The sequence below is a fragment of the Macadamia integrifolia genome, chromosome 9, assembly GCF_013358625.1.
Source record: "Macadamia integrifolia cultivar HAES 741 chromosome 9, SCU_Mint_v3, whole genome shotgun sequence".
Lineage (NCBI taxonomy): Eukaryota > Viridiplantae > Streptophyta > Magnoliopsida > Proteales > Proteaceae > Macadamia > Macadamia integrifolia.
In genome coordinates, this window is record NC_056565.1 from 8,243,746 (window position 1) to 8,270,521 (window position 26,776).

Sequence of the window (26,776 nt, forward strand, 5' to 3'; positions counted from 1 at the left end):
GGGGTTGGGGGGGTGGTGTTGGGGGGTTGGGTTGGGTTGGGTTTGGAGGGTGAATATGTGTAGTTGACTTGCTAAAGTGGAATCTTAACAAATCATGTATTCTGTATCATTTTTTTGACTTGTGATGATATGCAACATTAAGGATCTACAGATCATAACAGTTAGGGGAGGAGACACAGTTTTCTCTCAGAAAGGAGGTGAGATAAACTATTGTGCTTTGCCTTGATATGCATGAAACAAGAGGAATGGAAAAACTATGGTTATACCTTTATCTGCTTGGAGGGATGAATTTTCAATCTCTAAGGTTTTGTCTTTCTTCGGGAAGCCATTAGGGAAGCATTTATTCCCAAGCGATAGGGCTTCGACAAAATTTCAGAAATCCAAAATGAGACAGTAAACACTTCCATGAGATGTTTAGATCATGATCCCTGATAGATCAAGTGAATACATCTAATAGTTGTTTAGTGAGGCATCAACCAAAAGTGCAAGGCAGAAACCCAAAAAAGATTCAACAACTTCTAAGAAGAAAGGGACTGCGAGAGTCTTCCCCCCTCACCCTCACCCTCAACATGTTGTATGATATAGTGGAAGTGGAGGTTCAGTAGAGAACATCTTCCACGCCATGTATGCCCTTTCTTAAGTAGTGAGATACCGAAAACTTTGGTCACATTCTAGATACTATTTGATAGGAATGCATTGTTTACATTTAATTTTTTTATTCAGGTTTTTTATAATTTATATTTGTTTAATTTGTAACCTAAAATGTGGCATGCTACATATATATAGAAGAGTATGGTGAGTTCTCTAATAAGAAATATTTTATGTGCTAAAAGTCTCTTATAATAAATAATTTTGAAGGTGCCAAATGATCCATGGACAGCAAAAAATATAAATTGTAAAGCATTCTTATAAGTCATCAGGTACTACTTATTTTGGGTAAAAATAACTTGTATATTCTATTTGTTTTATTTTTAATATGCCTCAAACTTGACTTTTAACTGAATAATTGTAATTTAATCATTCATCCAAAAAAAAGTAATTTAATCAAAATAAAAATACCAACAATTCCTCTCTCTCTCTCACACACACACACACACACACATTCCCTTTTCGAGGTGTCAAGTTTTTTGTTAATTTGTTTATTTGTTGTTATCGAGAGGGGGAGGCGAAGTGATGATAGGAAATGCATACTATATGGTTAAAACACATACCAATTAAAGTCATTTGGTGCAGGAAACCAAGGGGAATGAAGATTTGTTATGAATATTGAGGGGACCAAAATCAGTTTCATCCACTCATTAAAGGGATAACCATATGAATGTGTAGTGGGAGGGGGAAGGGTTGAAAATGGCATGAATCTAGTTAATATCTATAGGTTGAAACTAATGACATATGTGCAATTTTTTTAGTTATATCAAGCATTTTACCATCCAATCAAATCAAACTGAATTCATAACTGGTAAAATTATGTTAAAATATGAATGCCTCCTTAAATAAATGATAATTTTTTTTTCCTGTCCAATATCCCTGGACATTAATCTTGCACTCTTATATGTATTCTTTGCTTAACAAGAAAAAATAATATATTTTTTCATATTAAAGTCTTAACAGGGTTGATATTGTCCTTTACAATTATATTTCATGATTTCATGATAAAATAAAGTTTTCCTTCACTAGATGATGGAATTCACTTATTCCACCATAGGATTCACAAACCCTTCTAGGAATTTAGTATATTTTCTAAAAAAACCCTCATGATCCTCCATATGTGCATTTAAAGCATCCATGAATGATAGTGTCAACTTGTGATCAACTCTTACCTCTGATCTAAAATTTTTCTACATGCATTAGAACTTTCCATGATGTAGGGAACCTTAAGATGTAAAATAGGCCATGTTTCATGAGATTGGACACCTAACCTTGTCCTCATGCCTAAACTATGCATTCTCCATTGTTATTTCAAGTCAATCAGACTAGGAGAGCTTTATAAAAAAAAAGACTAGGAGGGGGTTGGAATCAGAATTCAGAAGCTTAGCATTATAATAATGCGACACCACATGGACTCACATGAAGGGCTCATTCCATGCACTTAAAAACAATATAGATGTATGGTTTTCACAAATGTGGGTGTGTGATGACTCCAACAAGCACAATGCATGTGATATTCCACTTTTTTTTGCAACTGAAACTGGGGCAAACAGCTTACAAGTTACAACATGTCAACTACTGGCATGTATGGTTGAATCGGTGGAATTGGTCGATTTGCATCAGAATCAGTCAACTCTATTGATTTCGATTATACCTAATTTCTAAAACTCATTTTTTTGGAATTGCATATGAATGCTCTAGATATTTAATTTATCGTCCTTTCCATAATTTTAATCAATAAAATAACAAAAAATTAATATAAAATACATTTTATAGCAAGATCGATCAATTGTTTGAATAAAAAGAAAATTACAAATTTGTGGAAATATTTATTTATTTATTTTTAATTTTAACCGTTCAAATCCCATTCAAATTGGAATAGATGGAGGCCAATCCCATGTCTAATTGTGAGTTTTTAAAAACTTGACTACTTGTAATGGGTGTCAATCGGGTGGTTTCAATATAGCCTAAATGGTCCCCATCTATTCAAGGCCCTGCACCATTACAACGCCATTTAGAAAGTCAGGCTTCATAGATCAGGCATGAACATGCATATATACATGATCGGTTGATTATCGATTCATAATAAGGCTCATGTTAATTGAGCTATAAATGGGATAATTGGATTAATCAAACTATAAACATTCTAATTGGGTGTCATGCACATCTGGCTACGTTTATATTTAGATCAATCATATGGTCAACGCTTGTGATACCTAAACAATGGCTGCTTCAATCTAAACAATGTCTCCATGTGGAAAGTGGTGGCTCAACAGCTGTGATACCTAACCTCCACCACTAAACATGTTTATTATTAGGGGGGGGGGGAAGTTTTGCATCACCACATGGTGTAAGAACCGTACACCATCAAGGGTCATTAATGTATGTCTATTGTTTATAAATGGCTGACACTCTTCGATCATTGTACGATACTACTCTCAAGTCTCAAGTCTCAACCTTGTCTAAATCCTTTGGTCAAGAGATTCTTTAAGTGTGGAAAAAATGGGTCCTAACTCAATGAGAGATCGATTTATCTAACCATACGATCCTTTGACACAAATGAATCGATACCATCATGGTGATTTCAATGAGGTTTAAGAACCCAGAATCAGGATTGAGATTTTGATATGATCAAGATTCAGGAATCGATATGATTCAGCCCAAATATGCCTTGACCTTTGTTTTCAGAAGAGGATCGGCTGAGCCAGATTTGCCAGAATCAAAATCAACCTTGTTCGAGTCCGATCCTAATCAGTCAATCTGGTCCATCCGATTCCAATTTTCGGAATCAGCCGATGAATAACTCGAATTGGCTGATCCAATCCCAATTTATTTCATTGCAACCGATTCCGATTTTTGAAAACCCTAGATTCCAAAGTAATGGTGTTTGGCAGGGGGTCTATGGACATCACCATCGATCAATGATTTATTCCATCACGAAGATTCCTCAACGTGTGGGACCCCGGAATCAGAATCAGACTCCGCTCCAATCCACGCTGGTCGTGGGAACTAAAAGCATGCCTTTCCCATAGGTCTTCTTCTGACTTAGACACTCCAAGAACTCTTCTTAGCCGGTGGGAGTGGGTGACCAAAGTTACTTTTGTTAGACCAGTCCAACTCCCAATACCCAGGGTAAAACATTGTGGTGCCCACTGTTCGATAGTGTGGCCCATATTTCATGGGATCCACTAATTGAAGAGGTGCATACTTAAGGGGTATCAAATTTCAGCTCAGATCGGTTGGATCAACCAAGACCAACCGGTTCATGCTCTGGTCGCCCTCCACATTGGCAATGCATGCTAGTGTTGCCTACACCAGAGATTAGGACTGAAACAGACTTTGACTTAACCATATGGTTTCAATTTGACCTATTACTGGCCCAATACTGGTTAATCCAAACTGCAACTGGTCGGACCGATTCACACCCCTCACATAGCCATACCAGTAAAATACCATAAGGTCCAAATCTAAGGGATTGTTCAGGTTTTAATATCAAGTTATTGCTAAGTGTCCGATTGGTATCATTTTCCTGATCACTAACGGCGAGATATGGACGCCCTAACTCTCCACCATCTCTTTTTAAAAGTCCGCCAACCCAGAAATTTCAAAGAAGTATTAATATGGTAATATTCATCTCGTCGTTACCATTTTCTGGGAACTCTCAAGTCTAGTCCTTACGATCAAGTTTATATTATCACAATCCAACGGCGCGATGTAATAGTCGTATCACGGAGAGCAAAGTTAAAACCATAGCTCTCAAAGTAGCAAAGGTTTTTCTCGCTATAAAGATACGTAGTGGAGTCAGCCCTTAAAACCAGCCTCAACGAGCCTTTCTCCTCCTCTTATCGTCTGCCTCCATTCTTGTTTCTGCTCATTTTTCTCCTCTCCTTTCGCTTTTCACCGAGGCGAGAGGCGGAGCGAGCTCTCAGTCTCAGGGATCTGCTACTGGAAGGTATGAGCGGCGGCGAGTTTCGCCTTTCTTTGTTCTTTTTCTTTTCCTTTTCATTTAACTATTATTCATGTGTGTTCGGGAGATCTGATCTGATTTGAGGGCTGTGGATGGGAGTGTTAGTTTGAACTGTTGGCTGCTTTTGTTATGTTTGTAGAAATCTCGACATCTTTGCACTCATCTTGAACTCTCCTTATATTCATAGCTAGAAAGACGGGATTTTTTTTTTTTTTAATCTCGTCTTGCATTACTTTATTTACTTTATTGGTTAATGCCTTTATTACCCCTCATTATTTGGTCTTTTATTTTTCTAGGGTTTTAGAAGAATTACTTGTTGAGTAGATCCATTAGCAGGTCAGTCGGGGTAGTTCGATCACTTTAATTTGAATGAAGAAATAAAGATGTATTTTGATTTTTTTTTTTAAATCGTATCTTTCATAGATCTGAATCTGTTTTCTTTGTTATCTTCAATCTGTATTTATAATTCAATGGATGCATTTTCTTTGTATGGTTTTGCTTGGATTTTCATAGATCGGAATTCTAATTTCTGTTTTAGCTATCTTTATCTGTCTCTAGCTTGAAGTTCATATATAAGGTCCTATCAATATGAGTCTTTTTTATTTTTTTATATATATATATAATGTAGTTATGTTGTTCTTTTTGTTGAGGATTTTTGGTATCTCTGATTCCACCTCTCTTCAATACTTGATTGTGCTGTTTGTATGTACATCTCTAGTACAAGGATTTTGGGCCCCTCGAGAATCTAGTGATTCTGTTTCCTGTAATAATTCGTTGGTTGTTAGATCGGCTTGTCAAATATTTTTCTTTCCTCATTCGCTGATATATAGTTTACAAGTATGGTGTGATATCAGCTTTTACGTTAGTGATGTATTAATGTGGTCTGTAAAATGGGATGTGCATTGGTGGATGTAACTGAAGGTCTGACAACTGGATTATTGAAATTTCAATATCAGGCTAGTATTGAAATGGTTATCCAATGGTTGTCTTTAGGTTTGGTCACACTGATATTGTACTTCAAAATTTTGTTCTCAAAGCCCTTTAGGTTGCTGTAAATTAGTCCAACGATTTGCAGAAGGTCTACAACAGAGTCTACTCATAGCACCTCATTTTTTTCGTACTCCACTATTGATTAACTTTTGTTCTTACAATGTGGGTGTTGAAACTGATACGGTTTTGGTTTAAGGTTCGATATGATTTTCCTGTTTTTCTTTTCTAAATTTAAGTTCTTGGGCTGTCCAGTTCATTGATGTGAATGTAAAGAGGATACTAATTTCAGATGCAAGGGAGTGTGGGTGTTTTCAAGTTAAAAACGTTTTTTGCTGAGCTTTCCGTATCAATTGGTTGTGGCTGTAGAATTGTCTAAGTATGGGTTGCACTGGTATGTTGTCATTGAGTGTTGGGGTTTCCCATCTAGGTGGTTTTCAATGTAATAATTTTCATCCATGTACCTGTCCTTACTCTTTAAATTTTAAATTTTATTCTGCTGCATTATTGTTATGTGTTCTATTGCATGACTAAACTTTACTGCTAAGCTCTTATTGCAAATAAGAAAAGAATCTGTACTGAGAAGCTTCCATTTCTTTCTGGTACAATGGAAGCATGATACTTTTGTTTGATGTTTCTCTTTCAGTTTCCATACCTTTGTTGTAATAATCATTTTATGTGCATGGGTCGTTCAACTTATAATTTCATGCTATGAGCCTATGACTTGGGACTTATTATCCTTTACCCCATCTGTGAAACATTGTTGAAGTTGTGTCCAATAACTAAATATTTCAATTTGAATTTGGCTGATTGTTGGATTTTTATTCTGATATTTTTCCCTTGTGTGTGTGTGTGTGTGCATGCACGCAGATGCGCATGTACTTTTTTTCCCCTTAAAGCTGGTGGTTGGTCAGAAAATGACACTCCTTTTTCTTCTGCCTTGCCCTTCGTAAAGTCAGCTATCACTTATCATAAGTAGTTTATGTTTTGCAGGATTCTCAGTTTGCAAGATATGGTGGCTGATCAGCCTCAGCACCCTACGGTCCTCCAAAAGGTCACCGGGCAGCTAAATCTTGGATCGAGTCTTTGCCATAATGCTAGGCCGGCAATGTACCAGAGGCGTTTTGCCTTTGGTAACTATTGCAATGCGGAAGTGCAGGGCCCATTGATGCAGTCATGCAATGGGAACATGGATCTGTCCATGGTCACCTCTGCTGCTTCACCAGTCTTTGTCCAGGCCCCCAAGGAGAAAAACTTCACCAACTTTGCTATTGATTTCCTCATGGGTGGAGTATCTGCAGCTGTATCCAAGACAGCAGCTGCACCTATAGAGCGTGTTAAGCTTTTGATTCAGAACCAAGATGAAATGATCAAGGCTGGTCGTCTTTCTGAGCCCTACAAGGGTATTGGGGACTGTTTCAGCCGGACAATGAAGGATGAAGGGGTCATGTCATTGTGGAGAGGGAACACTGCAAATGTCATCCGTTATTTCCCTACACAGGTTGAATATTTTTCTACTGTAGTACTGGTGGATCTTTTTATCTAAAAATATTTGCGTTTTTAACACTTCAAATTTGCGCCAGGCCTTGAACTTTGCCTTTAAGGATTACTTCAAGAGGTTGTTTAATTTCAAGAAAGAGAAGGATGGATACTGGACATGGTTCGCAGGCAACTTGGCTTCCGGTGGTGGTGCTGGTGCCTCGTCTTTGCTATTTGTCTATTCCCTGGACTATGCTAGAACCCGTCTCGCTAATGATTCTAAGGCAGCAAAGAAAGGAGGAGAGAGACAATTTAATGGTCTGGTCGATGTCTACAGAAAGACACTCAAATCTGATGGTATTGCTGGGCTTTACCGTGGATTCAACATCTCATGTGTTGGAATCATTGTTTACCGTGGTCTATACTTCGGATTGTATGATTCTTTGAAGCCAGTCGTTCTCACTGGAAGCTTGGAGGTTTGTGACTCCTGGTCTATCTGTTTAGAATGCAATATTTTATTTTATTTGGGTAATGTTATTTTAGGTATGCTTGTTGAAATATGGTAAATTAGATGTCTCATTGACTGCTGAGGATGCAAATATTGTGTTGGATATCAGCCTGTTTGGTGGTTATGACACTTGTAGAAGTATTTTGGTGGTAATAAAGAATCATGCTCGAGGAGAGTTTTCTGGAAAATCTGCTAGTTACTGTCCCTACCAATGCCTTTTACTTGACTGGGGCTTCTCTCAATTTGTTGATGGAAAAAAATTTTTGTAAATTGGACAAAAATATAAAGCATCTGTGAAATTACTGGTGGACTGATATAATTGCTGGATTACTTGCAGTTAAATTATAAAAGATTTCATGATGGTCATGCTTTACCCTGCAAAGCTGGCTTCTTTGTGCCATTACATTATAGTTTTATTGCATTTGTGTTCACAACTTGGTGCTTACTAATTCAAATTGTGTTCTGATGATTTCAGGATAGTTTCTTTGCTAGCTTTGCATTGGGTTGGCTTATCACCAATGGTGCTGGTCTTGCATCCTACCCGATTGACACTGTTCGTAGAAGAATGATGATGACGTCTGGTGAAGCCGTCAAGTACAAGGGCTCACTGGATGCTTTCTCACAAATTTTGAAGAATGAGGGACCCAAATCTCTGTTCAAGGGTGCAGGAGCAAACGTTCTCCGTGCAGTTGCAGGTGCCGGTGTGCTTGCCGGTTATGACAAGCTGCAGTTAATCGTTTTTGGAAAGAAGTATGGGTCTGGTGGCGGCTAATTTGACTTTTGTCTCTAAATATGTTGATGAAAAACTTAATTGAGTTCCTGATGAGAATTTGCGCAGGCAAATTTTTGTTTTTCTTGAATAATGTAGTTTCAGAGGAAGAGATTGAGAGGGAGTTTCTCCTAAACCATTTCGGTTGGATTCTTTTGGTTGTCATAAACTTGATACTTGTCGGAGAAGTTGCAAGGGATGTCTCCGAGCATTTTATGTTTTTTCAGAAAGATATTTATAATTGCGATTACTTTTTCATTAGAATCGGTAGACTTCCTAAATGTTTCTGTTTCCATCGGATTAATGAGTGGTTTCTTGATGTTTCTACAAAGTGCCTTAAAGACTAAACTATGAAATGAACTTGATATTCTGCTAGTCCTGAGCGTTGACCAAGCTGGAGTGTTTGGGCTCGTTCCCAATATGGAATAGCCATCCATGAGAGAATTTCATGCTAGGACTTTGCCCGACCTCAAGTTTTCGAGGTCAGAGAGATATTCATATTACCCCGCTGAGAGCCTGAGAGTTGGCTCAGAGAGCTGAGGGGTCTCCAATTCTTTTCCCTGGCTGTTTGTGTCACAACCGTTGGATTAGAACAGAACATGTGTCGAAGGAGTTGATAAAGAATTGATGGGTGAAGAATAAGGGCCGTTAGATAACGTTTCGTTTCTGTTGTTTCTGTTCTAACCTAAAAAGTGTGTTTGATAAATTCGTTCCGTCTCTCTTGTTTTTAGAAACATAAATCAAAATTTATATCAATTTCTGTGATTTGTGATTTGTTTCGCTGTTTCTGAAAACGAATGAATCCTTGCTCGACAAAGGAGTTTAGCATCACCATCGTCTCCGCCACTGAAATTGTGCAACTACAAGAGGAAGATTTGGGGCCGTCTCCGCCACTGATATTGTGCAGCTGCAGGAGGAGGATTTGGGGTTTTGGTGTTTTGGATGCATCTGGAGTCCTGTATAACTGCTTGTTTCCATGGATCTAAGGTTTACGGACCTGATCCTGGTCTTCTTCTTCTTCGTCGTGGTTCCAGTCTTCGGCCTCATTTTTTTCATCCGTCGGAAACCGAAGCTTGCGGTTGGCAGGAGGGAGGAGATCCTGGTCTTCTTCTTCTTCGTCATGGTTTTAGTAACCTGGGGCTCGTTTTTTTCGTCCGTCAGAAACCGAAGCTTGCGGTTGCCAGGAGGGAGGAGATCATTTCTCAGTTGTCGTTTTGGCATCTAAAGAGGCCGCTAGGGCTGAACTCGAGGCTTCGATTGAGTACGGCGTCACTGTTTCCGTTGCTCGGGAGTTTCAGTGCACCGTCTGTTTTTTCCCGCCTCCGTCTGATGCTATCGACAATTGAAAAAACGAAGCAGACATGTTCGAAGGAATCAGAGCCCAATTTCCTCTATCCTTCAGGAAGCAAACGAAATCGCAAGCTCCTCTCGAATCCTTCCACAATGCCACTCGCAGAAATGTGGAACCCTCATCCTCTTCTTCTCTTTCTAGCAAAGGCTTCCCTTCTCTCTCATCCTCCTCTAAGGCCTTGTTAAACGAATTCAAAAACAAGGGCTCCAAAGGCCGAAAACTTGAGTCCAATGATGCTAATGTTGAGCCAAGAAAACCCAATTCTACGGCTGAAGAAAAAGAAGATGAAGGTCGAGAGGATGATGATGGGGCAACAGTCGAGAGATAGAGAAACATTTCAAGAAACAAGGTTTATCAAATACTCAGGGCAAGGTTTATCAAACGGCAATTTTCGTTTCTGTCGTTTCTTGAAATGGAAATGTTATCAAACAGGCCATCAATCTACTAGAGTTGAGTCATTTCAACTCTTTGGTAATCATTTTTCTTTTTGATTTTTGTCTCTTTAACAGATATCATTAATGAAAACTATTTTTTATCAAAACATAAAAATTGTTTAGTAATTACTTAGACAAAAATGGGTCTTTCTCTTTCCTGCTGCAACTCTTTTCCCTATTATCCTCCCTCTCTTTTTGCCTCCCCCTTCTTTAGATTTGATTTGTGAAGAAAGTCCCAAGGCTCTCTATCTCTCACTTCTTTTATTGTGAATTTCTTGAGCTTACCTACACCTTGGCCAGAGAAAGAGAAGGAGAAGGAGAAGGAGAAAAAGAAGGGGGTGGGGGGTGGGGGGGGGTGAGACTCGGCGAACCTCCATGGTTTATCTAGATGAGTCTAGGACATGGGCTACAACTCCTTTGGTTGCAAAGAAAAAATAAGGGAAAGATGGAGTGAGATGGAAAGGAGAGGTGAAGCAAACTGCGGCTATTCATGAAGGCGTATTGACTCACTCTCTCCTCATTTAATAGATGTCATATCCATGGACTAGGATCGTTCACTTACATTCATGTATGTGAATATTCATTTTTCTCGACTTACAAGTGCGTGCTCATTAAAGTTCAGTGCCAAAATGATTAAAAATAATTATTGATCAAAACACATAAATGACTTTTGATCTCTTTGTAATTTTTGTATTTTATCAATTTTTTTTAAATAAAATAAACTACATAAATAATACCAAATGTAACAAAACTGTTTGTATGAAAAAAAAAAAAAATGGAAAATACCAAAAAGGGATCTACGTATTTCCAGTTTGAACTTTTTAATTTTTTGCACCTTCGTTTGTACCAATCCACCGATACTGTATCAGCTAAGACTAGAGATCGATGTCGAGTTGTCGACTGATAGCGATCGGATCCGATTCGAAAAACCATGCAGTCCATGCTATGTAGAGTGAGGTTGAAATGTCAGACACAACTCACAAGGTGTGTGATACGCTTAAGTGGTGGATTACCAACCTGCGGCGCTAGCAGAGTCGTCTTCGAAGTTCGAAGCAAGATCTGGAATCACAAAGAAACGCACCCAAGGACTACTGTCTATTTTTTTGTTCTCCATCCTACTTAGACGAAGGCTGATGATCATTCGCTTTCTCATCAACCATAAGTCTTTGGGTTGCATTCCAAAACCTTGTTCAACCCACTTCATTTCGTTTCTTCATACTCGCCTTCCCCTCCCACACAAAGAGAAGCCCAGTTGGAACACAAGCCACACCTTCGTTCTAAAACACCCCCTTCTATCTCTACTGGAGAAATGCAAATCCATGAACCAGTTGAAGCAAATTCAAGCCCAAATGATTGTTACCGGTTTAGTTGCAGATGGGCTGGCCACGAGTCGATTGGTCGCGTTCTGTGCAGTATCCGAATTTGGTAGTCTTGGCTACTGTACAACAATTTTGGAAAACACTGAACACCCAAATATCTTCTCATGGAATATAGCCATTAGAGGTTACTCGGAGAGCGAAATTCCTCAAGAGGCATTTCTGGTGTATAAGCAGATGTTACAGAGAGGTGGGTCACGGCCTGATAACTATACTTTTCCGTTCTTACTCAAAGCTTGTGCCCGTTTGTCTTCGATTTGGATGGGCTATGAGATTCTTGGGAATATTTTGCATTTTGGTTTGGATTCCGATATTTTCGTACATAATGCAGTTCTTCATATGCTTGTAACTTGTGGAGAACTGGGAGCGGCACGCCTGTTGTTTGATGAAAGTTCTCTCAGAGATTTGGTTTCGTGGAATTCTATGATTAATGGATATGTTAGAAGTGGGCGGCCCAGTGAAGCTATGGAGCTTTACCGTGAAATGGAGGCAGAGCAAGTCAAGCCTGATGAGGTCACAATGATTGGGGTGGTTTCATCTTGTGCTCAAATGGAAGATCTGAATAGTGGAAGTGATTTTCATCGTTATATTGAAGAAAGTGGATTAAAATTGACAACACCACTTAGTAATGCACTTATGGATATGTATGTGAAGTGTGGGAGTCTTGAGCCCGCACAAGAGATATTTAACAATATGAAAAATAGGACCATGGTGTCATGGACCACAATGGTTGCTGGGTGTGCAAAGTTTGGCTTTTTGGATGCTGCTCGGAAACTTTTCGATGAAATGCCGGAGAAAGATGTTGTACCTTGGAATGCATTGATCTCTGGTTATGTGCAATGCAGACGTGGTAAGGATGCTTTTGCCTTATTTCATGAAATGCAAGCTTCGAATGTGAAGCCCGATGAAGTGACAATGGTTAGTTTGTTGTCTGCATGTTCACAACTTGGAGCATTTGATGTAGGAATATGGGTACATCACTATGTTGACAAACAAAAAATGTCTCTCAGTGTTGCCTTAGGTACTGCTCTAGTTGACATGTATGCGAAGTGTGGGAACATTACAAAAGCCCTCCAGGTGTTTTGGGAGATCCCTGGGAGAAACGCTTTAACATGGACGGCTATTATAGGTGCTTTGGCCCTTCACGGGCATGCCCATGATGCCATATCCCACTTCATGGAGATGATAAAAATTGGTTTGATGCCAGATGAAGTGACCTTTCTAGGGGTCTTGTCGGCTTGTTGTCATGCCGGATTAGTTGACGAGGGTCGCCGGTTTTTCATTGAAATGAGTACAAGATTCAACCTTTCCCCAAAGGTTAAGCACTATTCATGCATGGTCGACCTTTTTGGTAGAGCTGGCCTGTTGTCTGAGGCGGAAGAGCTAATAAAGAGTATGCCCATGGAACCTGATGCTGTGATATGGGGGGCACTGTTCTTTGCTTGTAAGACCCATGGCAATGTTACAATGGGAGAACGAGCAGCATTGAAACTTCTTGAATTGGAGCCCAGTGACAGTGGCATATATGTGTTACTTGCAAATATGTATCTTGATGCAAACATGTTTGAGGAAGCTGGGAAAATAAGACTGATGATGAGGGAGAGAGGGGTTGAGAAGACTCCTGGTTGTAGTTTGATTGAGGTGGATGGTAACTTTTATGAATTCATTGTCAGAGACAAATCACATCCAAAAACCCAGGAAATTAATGAATGTTTGATACAATTAACAAGGCAATTAGAATTTGATGACTACATTTCTTGTGTTTCATGAGTGAAGTTCATAAATAGTTTGTTCATTTCCTCTTCGCCACTGATCTTAGTAAACGATCCACATGAGAGTAACATATGCAACAGTTACGATAGGGGTCTACTTCAAACATTTCCTATATGAGAAATTCAGCAAGACTGCCTGGGTATTGCATTTGATATGTTTTTTCTTTTGAGTTGCTCTGCATTCTCCCAGCTCTCTTTTCAGAGATACTTACATGAATGGATTTTCCAAATGTTTACTTGTTTTCCTTGGTTGTCTCGCTATGCTTAATAGGATGGGTGCTTTGATTTGAACCGTGTGGAAATCCAGTTTGGTTGTCTTTGGTTACAGAAATTTTATCTGGAAGTGAGGATGAGTTGAAGTTTAATAGAGAAACTCACTTGAGAAGATTGGCTCTGAGGGGGAACTCTATGGAAGTTGGGTTCTTCAGATAACCAAAATAACCTTCGTGAGATTTTCTAATTTGTTCTTTTTGATGTTTTGACCAGCTTTTACAAGTTCTTTGAAAGAAGGAAGGTGCAGTTGTCACTCCTTTTATTGTTTGGTTCTGGTAGTTAGCATCCAATGTATAAGGGTGATATCTGTTTACAGAACTGTGAAAGAAATGAACGCGTTACTTTAAATAGCATTCTAAGCTGTACATTGTACTTTCACAAGATTCAACATCTTCCATCTCTCCCTCTCTTACTCATGATTCATGATAAAGTGTATCAAGGTCAATGTAATTTTTGTTACATCACAAGTGATTTTCTAAGAAGTATTGTATTTTTGTTAGCAGGAAACATATAAGAGCCAAAAAAAAAGTATATAAATGAAAAAGATAGAGATTGTTTCACTGAAATACAAGATAAAATAAACTGGGAAATAAATCCCAGTCCAAAATTTTAGATGTTTTTATTGCCTCTAAAAACAGAGTAGAAGAGTTTTACATTCTAACTTTGCGGCTGTGCCCCCCTTGTTGGCTGGCTAGGCAGTAAGGCGATAACGTAAATTCAGAGAAGGTTGTTGGTTTGACCCTTTTACCCCACACCTTCTTGAAATATGTAGTAATAATAGACTAGTAACAGTTAGTACTGTAATAAAAATGTGTCCTTCTGCCACTTGCGGGTCCCTTGTCTGACCCCTTGGATATATGTTTGGCACTTTTAGTGGGTCTTTGGCTCTGAATTCACATTAAAAAAAAAATAAAAATTCCAACAACCATTATCTTAAATATTCATGGTTTCTACACTATGCATCTCGATAGTTTAAAATATTATTTACACATTTTTAATCATTTGGTGTATACATTACTGCCAATAGGTTGGGTTTGACAAACTGTTGAATGTGACCCCAGATATTGGTCAATCAATCCTAAACCAACCACCTTTTTTTTTTTTCTGGTGGTTGGGGGTGGGAGGAATTTTATAAAAGTCCTGAAGGGCAAAAATTGAGTAGTTGGAAATAGATTGGACAAATGCATCCTTTATAAGGAGAGCTCACTGCCTATTTAGAAATAGAGTGGTCAAAGTACATTCTTGACCTGTTGTTACCGGGAATAAAAAGCAAGACTTATTTTGAAATGTGCTAGATTTTACAAAGCAATTGGCCTGGTTACTTGAAGGATGAAAAAACTTTAGAGCTGTCTTTTTACACACCTACCCATCCCTAACCTAAAAAGGTTCTAACAAAACCTCAACCAACGCGATGATAGTCGTTAGTGAAGGAATTCCTCCTTTGTCATGGCTTAAGGAAAAACTCGATCTTATTATTATTTTTACACAGTTGGTTAAGAACTGCTTATTGAAGCAGATACTGCCATGGTATGTTTGGCCTTTCTTGAATTGAGACACCACCTGGCTGTAATCCTAGTTAGGCCATAGACCCTTGATAGGAAATGTCCCTTTGAAAAAAAAAAAAAAAAACTTTAAATAGAGCAAACCTCAGACCAAGGATGTGACTTTGAAATCGAAACCGAATTGAGCCGTTTACATCGAAACCACAAATCCGTTTAGTAAATGGTTCGGTTCTGATTTCAAGTTTAAGACTGATTAGTTAAATGGGTCGGATTGGTTTTAACAGTTGGTTTCAAACGTAATTGACACCTTGAAAATTAAATCATTTAAACCATCAAAGCCTATCCAATTACCCGTATAACGATTAAATATTTGGTTTCTCAACAAAATATAATGTTTTAATTTAGGGAAAAATTAATGACCGTAGAGGTTGTCCAACAGTCTATTAAATAATTTACTCCTATTATGTAGTTACGTAGTTAAATCTTTGCTTGTTCAATGCTTCATTTAATTTGATACAATATTAAAGCATTTATCAACAAAAGTAAATTTTAATAAGCATGCGAATAAACTAGTAAACCTATTGCTAACCGTTTAAAAACCGTATGGAATAAATCACGAACAAAATCGTAAAACCGACACCATTTAAAAACTGTGGAACCAAAACCATTTAATAAACGATTGCGATTCCAGAAAGTGAAAATGTTTAGTAAATGATGCAGTTTTGATTTCAGTCAAATAAATGTGAATTGAACCAAATCACATCGTATACACCAAAATCGAACTGATTAACACCCTTACCTCAGGTCCAATTCATTTGTGACCAGATTTCTTATGGACCGGCCAGAATTGAACCCCTACTTGGGTACTTTCATGGACACCACGTGTAGTGGCAAAAAAGTAGGCTAAGAATGATGATCCCTGTTCTTTGCTTGGTCCCTGAGTTTCCTCGGTGGGTTGGATCTCATGATTCTTGACTTTCACGAGACGCTCCCTAGTCCCTACCCTCATCACTCCCTCCTTCAGCCCACAAAAGTTGGGTCAGAGCAGCATATGCCCTTTTGGTTTTTTTGGGTATGATGAGCAGAGCAGCGTATGCTTTGCCTTTAGCTTTGGCTTTGTCATTAATTTAACCGGGACTCTGATTCTCAAAGTTGGAAATCCCAAGTACTTGAAGCCAAGCAACTAGTAGTACTGTTCTTCCTCGGGATTCGTTACGAAGGATAAATAAATAAATCCCCAAATACCCGACTCGTATCGGTTATCACCGATACTGATACATTCAGTTATATCAATTCGATTTCAGATCAAAACACTAATTTTGTATCGTATCAGATGGTCTATATCAGTCAGGTATTGGCATCGGTCATGGCCAATCCGATACCAATTCCTAAAACTATAGATATCCTTTTTCATGGGTATTGGTATAAATATCATATCGGTTACATCTTGGTCAATATGTATTGTTATCTTCAAACACAGTTAATAAAAGAGACTCATTTTGATATCTCTTATACCATTCTCCTATTTCATCTTAAGATTGCCTGATATCGATGTTTATATCGATTTCAATTGATATTGACACATATAATTGATCTTAATACGAATATAATTTTTTTGGTGATATCTTATGTCATAAATTTTGGTCAAAAACTATAATTTTTTTAATGATATCTTAGGTCAAATTTATTTTTTTTCCCATCCAATCTGATGAATCAATCTCTTTTCTAATTTATTAGTTTCACCTGGACACAAGGCAGTGACTTAGTGATGCTTTTATATATATATATATATATATAGGTGTAATTAGAATTTGATACATTTTTAAGGGAAAAATAACCATGCTAATTTGACATAGAAAACATCTATATAAAAAACCTATGTTACCTCGTATGTGAGTTGGAGATGCTTGCATCTGTTCTCTTATTGGCTGACAAGTCTGATGTTTCTTGCGCTACACCAGTAAATTCTTTCCACCCTATTTTAGTCATCCCTTGTCTTATTCTTAAAAATTCTTTAAGATAAGAGTATATATAAACGGATTTTTGAAATAGGTGAATATGACATATTATGTCATTGCCATAAAAAAAATTTCGTACGCCTGTGAAATAACACTAATGCCATCATAAAAAAATATATATAATATATTAAAATGATAAAAAAATAAAATTACAAATTATTTGACTTAGTAAGATAAGAAAGTCCCTTCTTAATTTGACGAAAAAATAATTATATCAACTATTATATTAATTATGTGTCCAAACAAAATTAATGCAATCAAACACATTCTAATGTCAAGTGAATTTTGAGGTGGGGAATGGGATTGACAATTCAAAGAGTCCTGACCAATTCAACCTCTAAAAATCAATGCAATCAAACACATCCTAATCCATTTATAACATACTAACTGTGTTTTACTACCTTAAGAACCCTAGGTTTTAGGACAACTTCTTTACGGCGCTGCTTTAACAATGTGTTTTTCCTTTCAGTTTCGGAGAGTCAAATTTAAAATTTGTCGCGTACACCCAAAGCTTCCTTTCCTTTTTTTAAATTGCTTTTGTAAAAGACAAGTGATTCTGTTATCTCATTGTCTTTTCTTCAATCCCAACCGTCTGTCATGTGGGACATCCCCTCATCCTTCCTTTCCACCTCAATCTTACAGTTTACCATCCAATTCAAACTGGGTCCCATCAATTCAACGGCCAAGGGTTTAACCTTACTTTAGTGATGGAGCATCTGTTACCGAAACTGCCACGTAGCTTGAGCTACCTATATAACCGGAGCGGTTTCCGGAGAGATTTTGTCGTGACGGCAGTTGATCTGCTCAACGCTTCTTTTCTTTTTCTTCTTTTCATTTTCTCACGTTTTTTTATCAAACGGCGAGATTGATTCAATTTATCGTTTCAGATGGGTCTTGGTTTGGTTTCTCATGGCCCACGTGAAGAAACCTTTCACATTCCGTTTAGTGAGTTAATTAAGCTCTATTATGTGAAGAAGTAAGGTTTACATTCTCAAATAATAAAAATGAAATCCAACCATAATTCAATTTAGGAAGAAGGTTCCCCACGACGCAAGTTTGTGGAGAGAAGCTTGCACACCACATTAATGGTGGTGGAGAGAATTTTATCATCCATATATGTCTCACATAATCAAAAGTAGGAGAATTTGATCATCCATATAATAACAATTTCGAGAAAAAAAAAACTCTGCCCTGTTCGCAATCCTTATATCCTATGTTAAAACACAATTAGGCATGAAAATACCCAACACCAAACTAGCAGGATTCTTTATCCTTAAAAATCTATATAAGTAGGGGTGTCAATCAATTGGTTTAGTCCAATTTCGGTAGGGCTCAATTGTTTTGATTGACTTAAAGTTTGGTTTTGGTCTAGTTCAATTTAGGTTTATTGACTTATCATTGGTTTGACATCGATCAGCTCATTTTATTGCAATGTCACATGCAATTACTTACATAAACATTACTAAAAACATGTCCCCCCTCGCTTATTTTTCTTACTTGTTTACTATTGGTTTGGTTCTAGATTTGGTTCACATTCCAATTTCGTTCACGCAGTTTGATTTGTCTAATTTATTTAGGTTTTAAATGGTCTTTGAAAAAAAAACTCAATCCAACACCATCCAAATGGTTTGGGTTAAAGATATATCTATAAGATAATCGAGGAAATAAGTACATTGGTATTATGTGAAGCTATTTATGTGGGAGAGTATGATTCCTACACGTGCGTAAAGACTAATGAAAACGTATAAAGAAGTATCAATAGAACTGTTATGTCCTATTTCATAAGGGATAGATGAATCATTTTGAGTAAGACGTGTCTACACATGGGTCACATTTCCCCACATAAACTATTTTTTCCTTAAATTTTTATTTTTATGAATTATAATTTATAAAAATTGGAAATATGGAATTTTCTTGTGTTTTTTAACTGCATGGGCCTCTGTGATATAGAATCAATTAATTTGGAGGAAGTTGATGGGTTTGGTGTCTGTGGGACCGGACTGATTGCATGTCCAGCTCAGCTTGATTTATTGGTAAGAATGTGAACGAAATCTATTCTATGAGACCTGTATGGTATTAATTATGCTGATCTTCCCACGCTCTAACATGTTTTCCTTTAATAATGCATGTACCATTACCTTATAATAATGTAACAATGGTTATTTAAAACCAGTTCAGATATTTGAACCGGTTAGACCAATGAGTCAATCGCCCTCACATCTCTCTTCCAATAATATGTTGTTATGCTAAAATTTTGACAAATCGCTTGTTTTTTTCCAAACCTATATTAGTTAAGATTGATATATTTCAAACATCTAGGGTTTTCCTATAGATAGGTGGTCCAAGTTGAGTCAGGGAGCCGGAGTGATTCTTAAAACCCCGAGTTTGAGTCACTAGGGTTTTCTAAACTCTCCCTTTTTTTTTTCTGCTAACTAACTAGTTGAATGAAAACTATTCCACTTTCATTGGTGCCTAGTGACTCATACCAAGTTCGTTGGTCACCAACTACGCGACCCCTTTGGGTTACTCTCTCATTCTTTCTTTTTTTTGACATTATCTGATATTCTCTCTTCTCATTGAACATATGAGACCTTCTATATTTGAATCGTAACACACTAGCTAGCTCCTGTGTGCCCATTGACTTGATGTGAGAAATTATAATATACTCGATGTATAGATTCCTCCCCGGCCCAATTGCCAATAAGGTGTTTTCGATGGGATCAACCATAAACTTGGCTGGTTCTAATTTGGGTTGCCTTTTATTGTTCCAATTAATATGGACAATCAATTTATCATGACCAACATCTCAACCATATTTTTAGATGGTCAGTAAAAAGTAGACTTTCTTATCGGCAAATTTGGTAGGAGAAGTAGTTCTATTTAGGTTGAAAGCTAATATTATGTCGGATAAAGCATTAAGGTACGGTTTTATTTGAAAAAGAAAGGATAGTCACTATTAGTACTATAAATCATCATACCAAATAAAAAGAGTAACATTGATATGAAATATCTTTTTCTAGCTATGACCTTTTTGAGACAATGCCTTCAAACCTTATCATTTGAAGAATAAAAAAATAGAATCTTTTGGGTTTTTGAGTTATGACTTATGAGTGTTTTTCTCCTTTTCAACATCAATTTGTAGGTTTTTTTTTTTTTACAATTCATTTTTCATAAATTTTTGGGGAAAATTTTTGTGCAGGGATGAATGAAGGAATGGTAGAACCATCAATTACAGTCAATATTTATCCCAATTTATGAGCGATCGATAATGCCTCCAGTATTCCCTATATAACCTATAGACATCATCCAAAGGCTTCAATCAAGGGAGACCCAGTCCTAAATTTTATAGGATAAAGATCTCTACACTAACAATGTAATGCTCTCTTCTCCCTTGTTTGGTAGCCCCCTAATGAAGAAAGTCTTCCCATGCCCCTTGGAGTTTTGCCCCTTCAAATATTGATGCTTTTACTTTTTTGACCATTTTATGATCCCTTCATTGTGTTGTTCCTCATCAGTGTGGTGTAGGAGATATCCTTCCACTGGCTTTGTGGAGAATCTTTGTATTTAAGTAGTGATTTTTGTGTTGTGTGTTGAGGGGGCAATGGGGGATTAATCAAATACAATGCTTGATAGTATTTTCTCCTTGTTTGATGTATATTTTTATTTAAATTTCATATGTTACTATTGTTAGTTTGAAATTGGTTTAAGTGGGTTTGAACTTTCATAGGTTAATATTGTTGGGTTGGTATGGAAAAAGACATGAAACCAATATTCCTATAATAAGATGATTGGTGGATTAAGGTTATCTAAAAAAGTGAATAAAGTGAAATAATATTATTGGAAAAGATTCTCTAAGCCACGAGTTAGGATACATTAGCACCTCTATGTCTTTTTATTTTTTTTCACATTCACATGAATAATCATCCTGTGCCCTCTTACATGCGATATAGTTTTATTATACCTTAGTGATGATTCCTTCTATGCCACTTAAAGAATCCTCTCCTTAACATTATTATAAAAAAGAGAAACTAAAGCAAAGGAATATTGAAGCCCAACACTTCTCAATTAAAATAATTTTAATTAGGCAATGGTAGTTGAAACCATTAATTGTTCTGCAAATATCGATGGTTTGAATGATCTACCCCATTCAAGCTATTTGATAATGCCCCCAAATAGGGATTGGAACTTGGGAATGTTAGAGCTCTTGGCAATGTTTTATTTCTTTTTTGTTCAATTTTTATGATGTCATGGACATTTATTGCTCATGTAAAATTGTATCGATCTCGACCATGAAGTTTTATTGGAATCAATACATGAGACACAGTAAATGGTTAAAAAATGGTATTGATATTTTGAGAGGCAAAATGATCTTAAGATATGATCAATTTGTATAGAGTGAGACCGATGGGCGTACCGATACTGATACCTAGGAGCCAAGACCATGTCCTCATGGACTCCACTTTTCTCTTTATATCAAGTAACTCTATTTAAACGGTTGTTGTCCAGTAGCTTGAAAAAAGGGGCTTAACGTTTTTATGTACTCTTGTACTCTTTGGTATACTAATACGAATTTCAATGTGAGTTTGAGATCTTTTAATGGTAAGTGAACTCTGTGCATGAGTCAGACTCCAAATTAAAAGACCTTAGATTTTAATGGGTTTTCTTTGACCCCTTGAGTTAAGTGATATTTTTTTTAATGTCGTTTATTATCTTGTATTTGATTCTTTAATTTGAATGGCATAAAAAAAAATCTCATCAATTTATTGACTTATTTTTACATTTTCTTTTCGAACTGCATCAATTTTATTTTGTTGAAGTAAAGTTCTTAATCCAACGAGTCTAGAGGACAAGTAAACAATAAACCTGAAATTTTTGGCACAGGTGGTGGCAAAGCAGAACATTGGATCTACAATAATCATAAGAATGTGCAATGAATCTGAAGTTGTGTAGCATGGTAGATGCTTAGGCTCTTCGAGGTCTTGGTTTCGAGCCTTTAAGTTCACATATAATATCCTCTTTGTCCTTTTATCAGAAAAAAAAAAATTAATATATATATTGTAAGGGCATGTGAACCATCATAAGATGGTGTGGTGAATCTCCTCACAGTATAACTTGGGTCATATCTAAATCTAAATGTTAAGAAACCTATTTTTATAAAAATAAAAATAATACTGATGGATCCAAATCGATACAGAACAATCCAAATCAATATCGTATCAGTATCGACAGAGATCGTTACCTGTTCCCGACATTTAAATCTCTGTCACACCATTATGTGAAATAATCAAAATTTTCTTTTTTTCTTCAATTTATCGTATGCAATATCTCACATGGCGCGAGATGTCGGAGTCTTCTTGTCTGGTTGATGTCGCGTGCTTCTGAACTCTAGCATAAAAGAGCCCGATGAGGAGAGAGACGGATAAGAAGGAACAGAGAAAGGAGAGAGAGAAGGAAAGAAGGGAGAGAGACAAAAAACGAAAACCCATTTCCTTTCGCTTTCGGGTGCTCTTCACAAGACAAACGGCCTGGGGGGAGCTTTGCTCTTCCGTTTGTCTGCTAAGAACCTGAAAGCGGTCAATGTGCGTCCTTGAACTCTCTTTCTATGTCTTTATCGTCAAGAGTTTCAAGCTTTTAGTTTCACTTTTGAGTTTTTCTTCAACTTCTTCCTCTTCTGTTTTACCTTTCTTTGAATCTCATTGGCATTCTTTTCTTGTCTTAGCTCATTCACGATCTGCAGAATCCCGCATTGTTGCTTCTGAGAGAGAAATTTGGTTAGGTCCAATGGAAAATGAGGTAAAATGGCCTTCTCCAATGTTGTTTTTTTATTTTTTATTTTCTCGTTTTCTGTTTTGTCATGAGAGAGATTGCAGAGATGCAGGTAACAGAGGCAATAATGTTTGATACTTTGGTAAGGCTTTATGTGTTATTTCTTTCTGTGGAAGGAGAATCTGATTCTTTTGCTGTCCAATGTTTTTTTTTTTCCTTTCCCTCTGGCGTGTGATTTTTTGTGTGGACTGATCGTGGGATTACAGGAGAAGTCTTATGGCTATGTGCGCAGTTATTGTTGAGTGAGGTATTAATGATGCCTTTGTTGCATTTCTATTTGATCCTCTTGGCGTTTCTCTCAAAAACCGATGATGTAGAAATGTCTGGCGTTAGTTTGCTCGAAATTCTAATATTTTAGGTTCTGTTTGTTTGAGGAGTTGCAGAAAACTGAGGAGAGGCATCAATGCATTTTAAGGTCTTGCCAGTATATTTCCCTTCTATCATCAGGTAGGTTAATATTCTGGAATCTGTTCGTTTCTAGCTTTCTCTTCCCAATTAATTCAGACAAACCACGATGCGAGCAACCCAAATATTCGAAATCCCTTTAGATTTTGGTTACGATATGGTTTCGATTTGTCTTCTAATACGACGTTTGTCATTGCCGTAAGGAAAATTTTAAAAATTTAACGTGGGAGGTGAAGAGGATTTTCTGAAACTATGAGTAATTTTAGATTTTTGATATCTATTGCTCATTTGTTTTGACTTTTCCTTCAGGGAATTGTAAAGAAACGAAGTTGGTGTTTAGCTATTGTTGTGTGGCCCTGGTCTCCTAAACTTTGTGAGGATTACTGGTATCTATCTAGAGATCTTTGTGTTTTTCCGGTTTTAGTGATCTTTTTCCACCGCCAAGCAACTCAGCTTCTCGTTATTAAAGTCTGGTTTTTGCAGATTTCTCAGGGTTAGTCAAAATGAATGGGAACCGGCAAATGGAGGTGCATTACATAAATACCGGGTTTCCTTATACTACTACAGAAAGCTTTATGGATTTATTTGAAGGTCTTGTATATGGTCAGGCAGATTTTGCGTTTGCAGGAGCAATGCATGACCAGGTAACTTTATCTGCCAGTTGGTTTGATTTCTTGATATCTGAAAAGACTGGTATAACAAATTCTCCTAGGTTTGTTTCTGGTGTCAATCATACTGAATATTTGCAAATCTATGTGGCTCATAACCCAATGCAACCTGGACCCTATCTCCCTGTTTTCCATGGAGATAAGTAAGAGTCGTGCTTGTCAAGAGGCAAAAAAGAGAAATAAGAAAATGCTGAGAATGCAAAAAAAATTCGGTCTTTGTTTTAAGTTGGTATATTCATCCATAGGAGCAATCTATTATTTCTTTCTAGTTGTCTGCTAAGAATAATCATCCAATGATTTTAAACTGTTGTCTGCTGCTTTTGATTTGTGCTTAGCTCTGTATTTTTAACTGCACACCAATTTTGTAAAGATTTTTTTTTTTGGTATAAAATGAAAATTCTATTTCTGCTTTCTATGCAGGAGAGTACATATTGGTCCATGCATGCAAATTCGTATAAATTTGGATTATCTGGTCCTGGGAACACTTCGTATTATGCCTATGAAGTAAATGATCATGTTCCAAGATTTGACGGAGGTCAGAGGGCTTGGGAGAACCCTTTCACAATGAACAGTGAAGAAACTGCACCTGTAGTTATGCAGGGAGGAGAAAATGCGAGTGTAAACAGCATTACTAGCCCAGAAGAATGTAAGTTAGCTCCTTAAGTTTTGTCCTACTGTTATATTTCTGTTTCCCTATTGATGTGCTGGATCAAACCTTTGACCAGAACCACTTCCTGGTTATGTACAAGTTTCTATCTATTTGATTGGGTACCAGCTGGACCTGTCAACAATGGGATGCATGGATCATCTATCTGGATTATACGAAAAGCTACTGGGAACCTTTATTTTTCCATGCTGGATTTCTTCTCATTAGCTCTTACAACTACTAGGTCTCTGTTATAGGGGGAATGCTATCAGTCCATGTTAATTAACCAATGTCTTAGCTGGATTCCCCAGAGCTTGTCGGCAACAAATGTCTTCTGTGTTGACCATATTGAATTTGGTTATGTTCCTCTGGATATAGAATCAGATTGGTGATATGTTGTGGTTATTTGTTGATCAGTCATTATTTTATGTCCTTGCCTTCTTATTTTGCATGTTTACAACAGCGTTTATTTGAGCTTTGCTGTGACCTCTATGTCAATTGGAAGATTTCCTCAACTCTAAGGTTGGTTTATGGGGTATCAGTGAACCTGTGCTCCCCCAAATTGCCCCTGCTCCTTCTTTTCCTCTCCTTGGCCCTGTTCTGCATTGTCTCAACAATAGTCACTTGAGCTTCGGACCTTCCTGTGTTTTTTGCAGATCTTTCCGACTCAAAGGTTATTGTCCAGGATTCAGTGGGTTCTTGGGCAGCCAATGGGTTCATGTCGTCATTTTTTAATTCCTGATCCTGATTTTGCATGTGCATGCTACCATTCACTTAAGCTTTGGGCTGAGACTTTTGCAACCATTTGACAACCCACCCAACTGAGAGGATGGTTTCTTGGGAACTTGCTTGTGCACTGGGTTCACCTTTTTTTCTTTTCTTTTCTTTTTTTTTTTTTTTTTTATGAATTTTCCAATGAGGCATTTTGCTTATGGAAACTAAAATACATTTTTTCTTCCCCCCCCCCCCCCCCCCCCCCCTTTCCCTTTCCCTTCCCTTCCCTTCCCTTCCACGAATGCTAGTATTATTCTTGATGTATGCTTTTTTCCTTTTTCAAAAGCTAAGAAATTTTCAAAGAGACTAACTAGCCTACTTGGTGACCCCAGTTTTTTTTTTTTTTTTTGAGCACTACCCACTACTTTCAAACCTTGCACCTATACTTAGTAAACATCATCGTTAACCCAGAATAGAAAAATCCACTGACAAAGGGGCCCCGATGATGTCCACTGCCTTGCCAACATGGGCGTTCATCTATCTTATAACACATGCCTCAATATCTTGGATAACAAAAATTTTACTGCTTCATTTAATTCGAGTTCATGCTACTGATGAATGAAAATATTATTTAATTATGGGTAAACATAGCATGAGTAGTTGTCCACATGACTGACCAATGATCTTGAAATAAAAAATTTGCCCTATGCCCTCATTTAAACGGTGTGTATGCATGTGGCTCGTACCCCGATAAACTGTAGATACTAAAAAGGCATGTCATGTGGTACAACTCCATTAGTGTGTAGAGGTCCCATGGAGCAAATTTCTTCCGCATTTGCATCCAGTTCTTGTCTTGCATCTTAATTTCTTTTCTATAATTTTATTCAGTGATATTATATTCCTATTTGTGTAGATTCATCATACTTTTTAACTGTCTTAATTTTTTGTCAATTTTTGGCAGGCATTCGTGGTAATCATAATGCCCGAAGCTCTCAGGTATGAAGCTTTCTTATCTGTATATCTTCCACAAGGGATATGTAATTTTTTCTCCTGAATAACCAAATATGTCTCAAGCTTCAAATACCAAAGAGAATTACCTTGAGATTTCATTTTTCCTATTGCTGTTTAATAATCACAATATAACTTAATAAAGTGTATGGCTATTCTTCCTGAATTGTTTGCAGGTCTTTTGGCAAGACAACGTTGATCCTGATAACATGACTTATGAGGTTTGCTACTTATGATTTCCTATTTTATTTTATTACTTTGCTAGATATGATTCATCATAAATCTCTTTCTTACAACGTGCTATATTTAATTTTATTTGAGAACAAAATACAGCTTTGATTTTTCTTTTCCCTTTTTATTGTGAATAATAAATTTGTAACTAATTGGTTATTTATGATGAGAGGGACTAATGGTTTGCAATTACA

General features: G+C 37.1%; 3 protein-coding genes across 8 annotated transcripts; all 3 read left to right on the top strand.

Moving 5' to 3' along the window:
- The first annotated feature begins 4,443 nt into the window (after positions 1-4,443).
- LOC122089345 (ADP,ATP carrier protein 1, mitochondrial-like) lies at positions 4,444-8,622 on the top strand. 2 transcript variants are annotated; one of them, XM_042658996.1, is made up of 5 exons: positions 4,452-4,600; positions 4,912-4,951; positions 6,596-7,103; positions 7,186-7,557; positions 8,065-8,622. In XM_042658996.1, the coding sequence occupies exons 3-5, from the start codon at positions 6,615-6,617 to the stop codon at positions 8,359-8,361; spliced, it is 1,158 nt and encodes a 385-aa protein (XP_042514930.1). In that variant the 5' UTR covers positions 4,452-4,600; positions 4,912-4,951; positions 6,596-6,614; the 3' UTR covers positions 8,362-8,622. The 2 variants fall into 2 exon arrangements, with proteins under 2 accessions (XP_042514929.1, XP_042514930.1); XM_042658995.1 differs by lacking the exon at positions 4,912-4,951 and having other exon boundaries at positions 4,444-4,600.
- Positions 8,623-10,995: 2,373 nt separating this feature from the next.
- LOC122088610 (pentatricopeptide repeat-containing protein At2g22410, mitochondrial) lies at positions 10,996-13,324 on the top strand. The gene has a single exon (XM_042657925.1). The coding sequence runs from the start codon at positions 11,277-11,279 to the stop codon at positions 13,287-13,289; it is 2,013 nt and encodes a 670-aa protein (XP_042513859.1). The 5' UTR covers positions 10,996-11,276; the 3' UTR covers positions 13,290-13,324.
- Positions 13,325-22,495: 9,171 nt separating this feature from the next.
- Positions 22,496-26,626, top strand: LOC122089810 (E3 ubiquitin-protein ligase BIG BROTHER-like). Of its 5 annotated transcripts, none has more exons than XM_042659501.1 (9): positions 22,496-22,663; positions 22,804-22,877; positions 23,117-23,157; positions 23,294-23,357; positions 23,625-23,701; positions 23,785-23,959; positions 24,404-24,629; positions 26,305-26,339; positions 26,528-26,626. In XM_042659501.1, the coding sequence occupies exons 6-9, from the start codon at positions 23,819-23,821 to the stop codon at positions 26,585-26,587; spliced, it is 462 nt and encodes a 153-aa protein (XP_042515435.1). In that variant the 5' UTR covers positions 22,496-22,663; positions 22,804-22,877; positions 23,117-23,157; positions 23,294-23,357; positions 23,625-23,701; positions 23,785-23,818; the 3' UTR covers positions 26,588-26,626. The 5 variants fall into 5 exon arrangements, with proteins under 5 accessions (XP_042515435.1, XP_042515431.1, XP_042515432.1 ...); XM_042659497.1 differs by having other exon boundaries at positions 22,498-22,663; positions 23,799-23,959; XM_042659498.1 differs by having other exon boundaries at positions 22,498-22,663; positions 23,120-23,157; positions 23,799-23,959.
- The last annotated feature ends 150 nt before the right edge of the window (positions 26,627-26,776 follow it).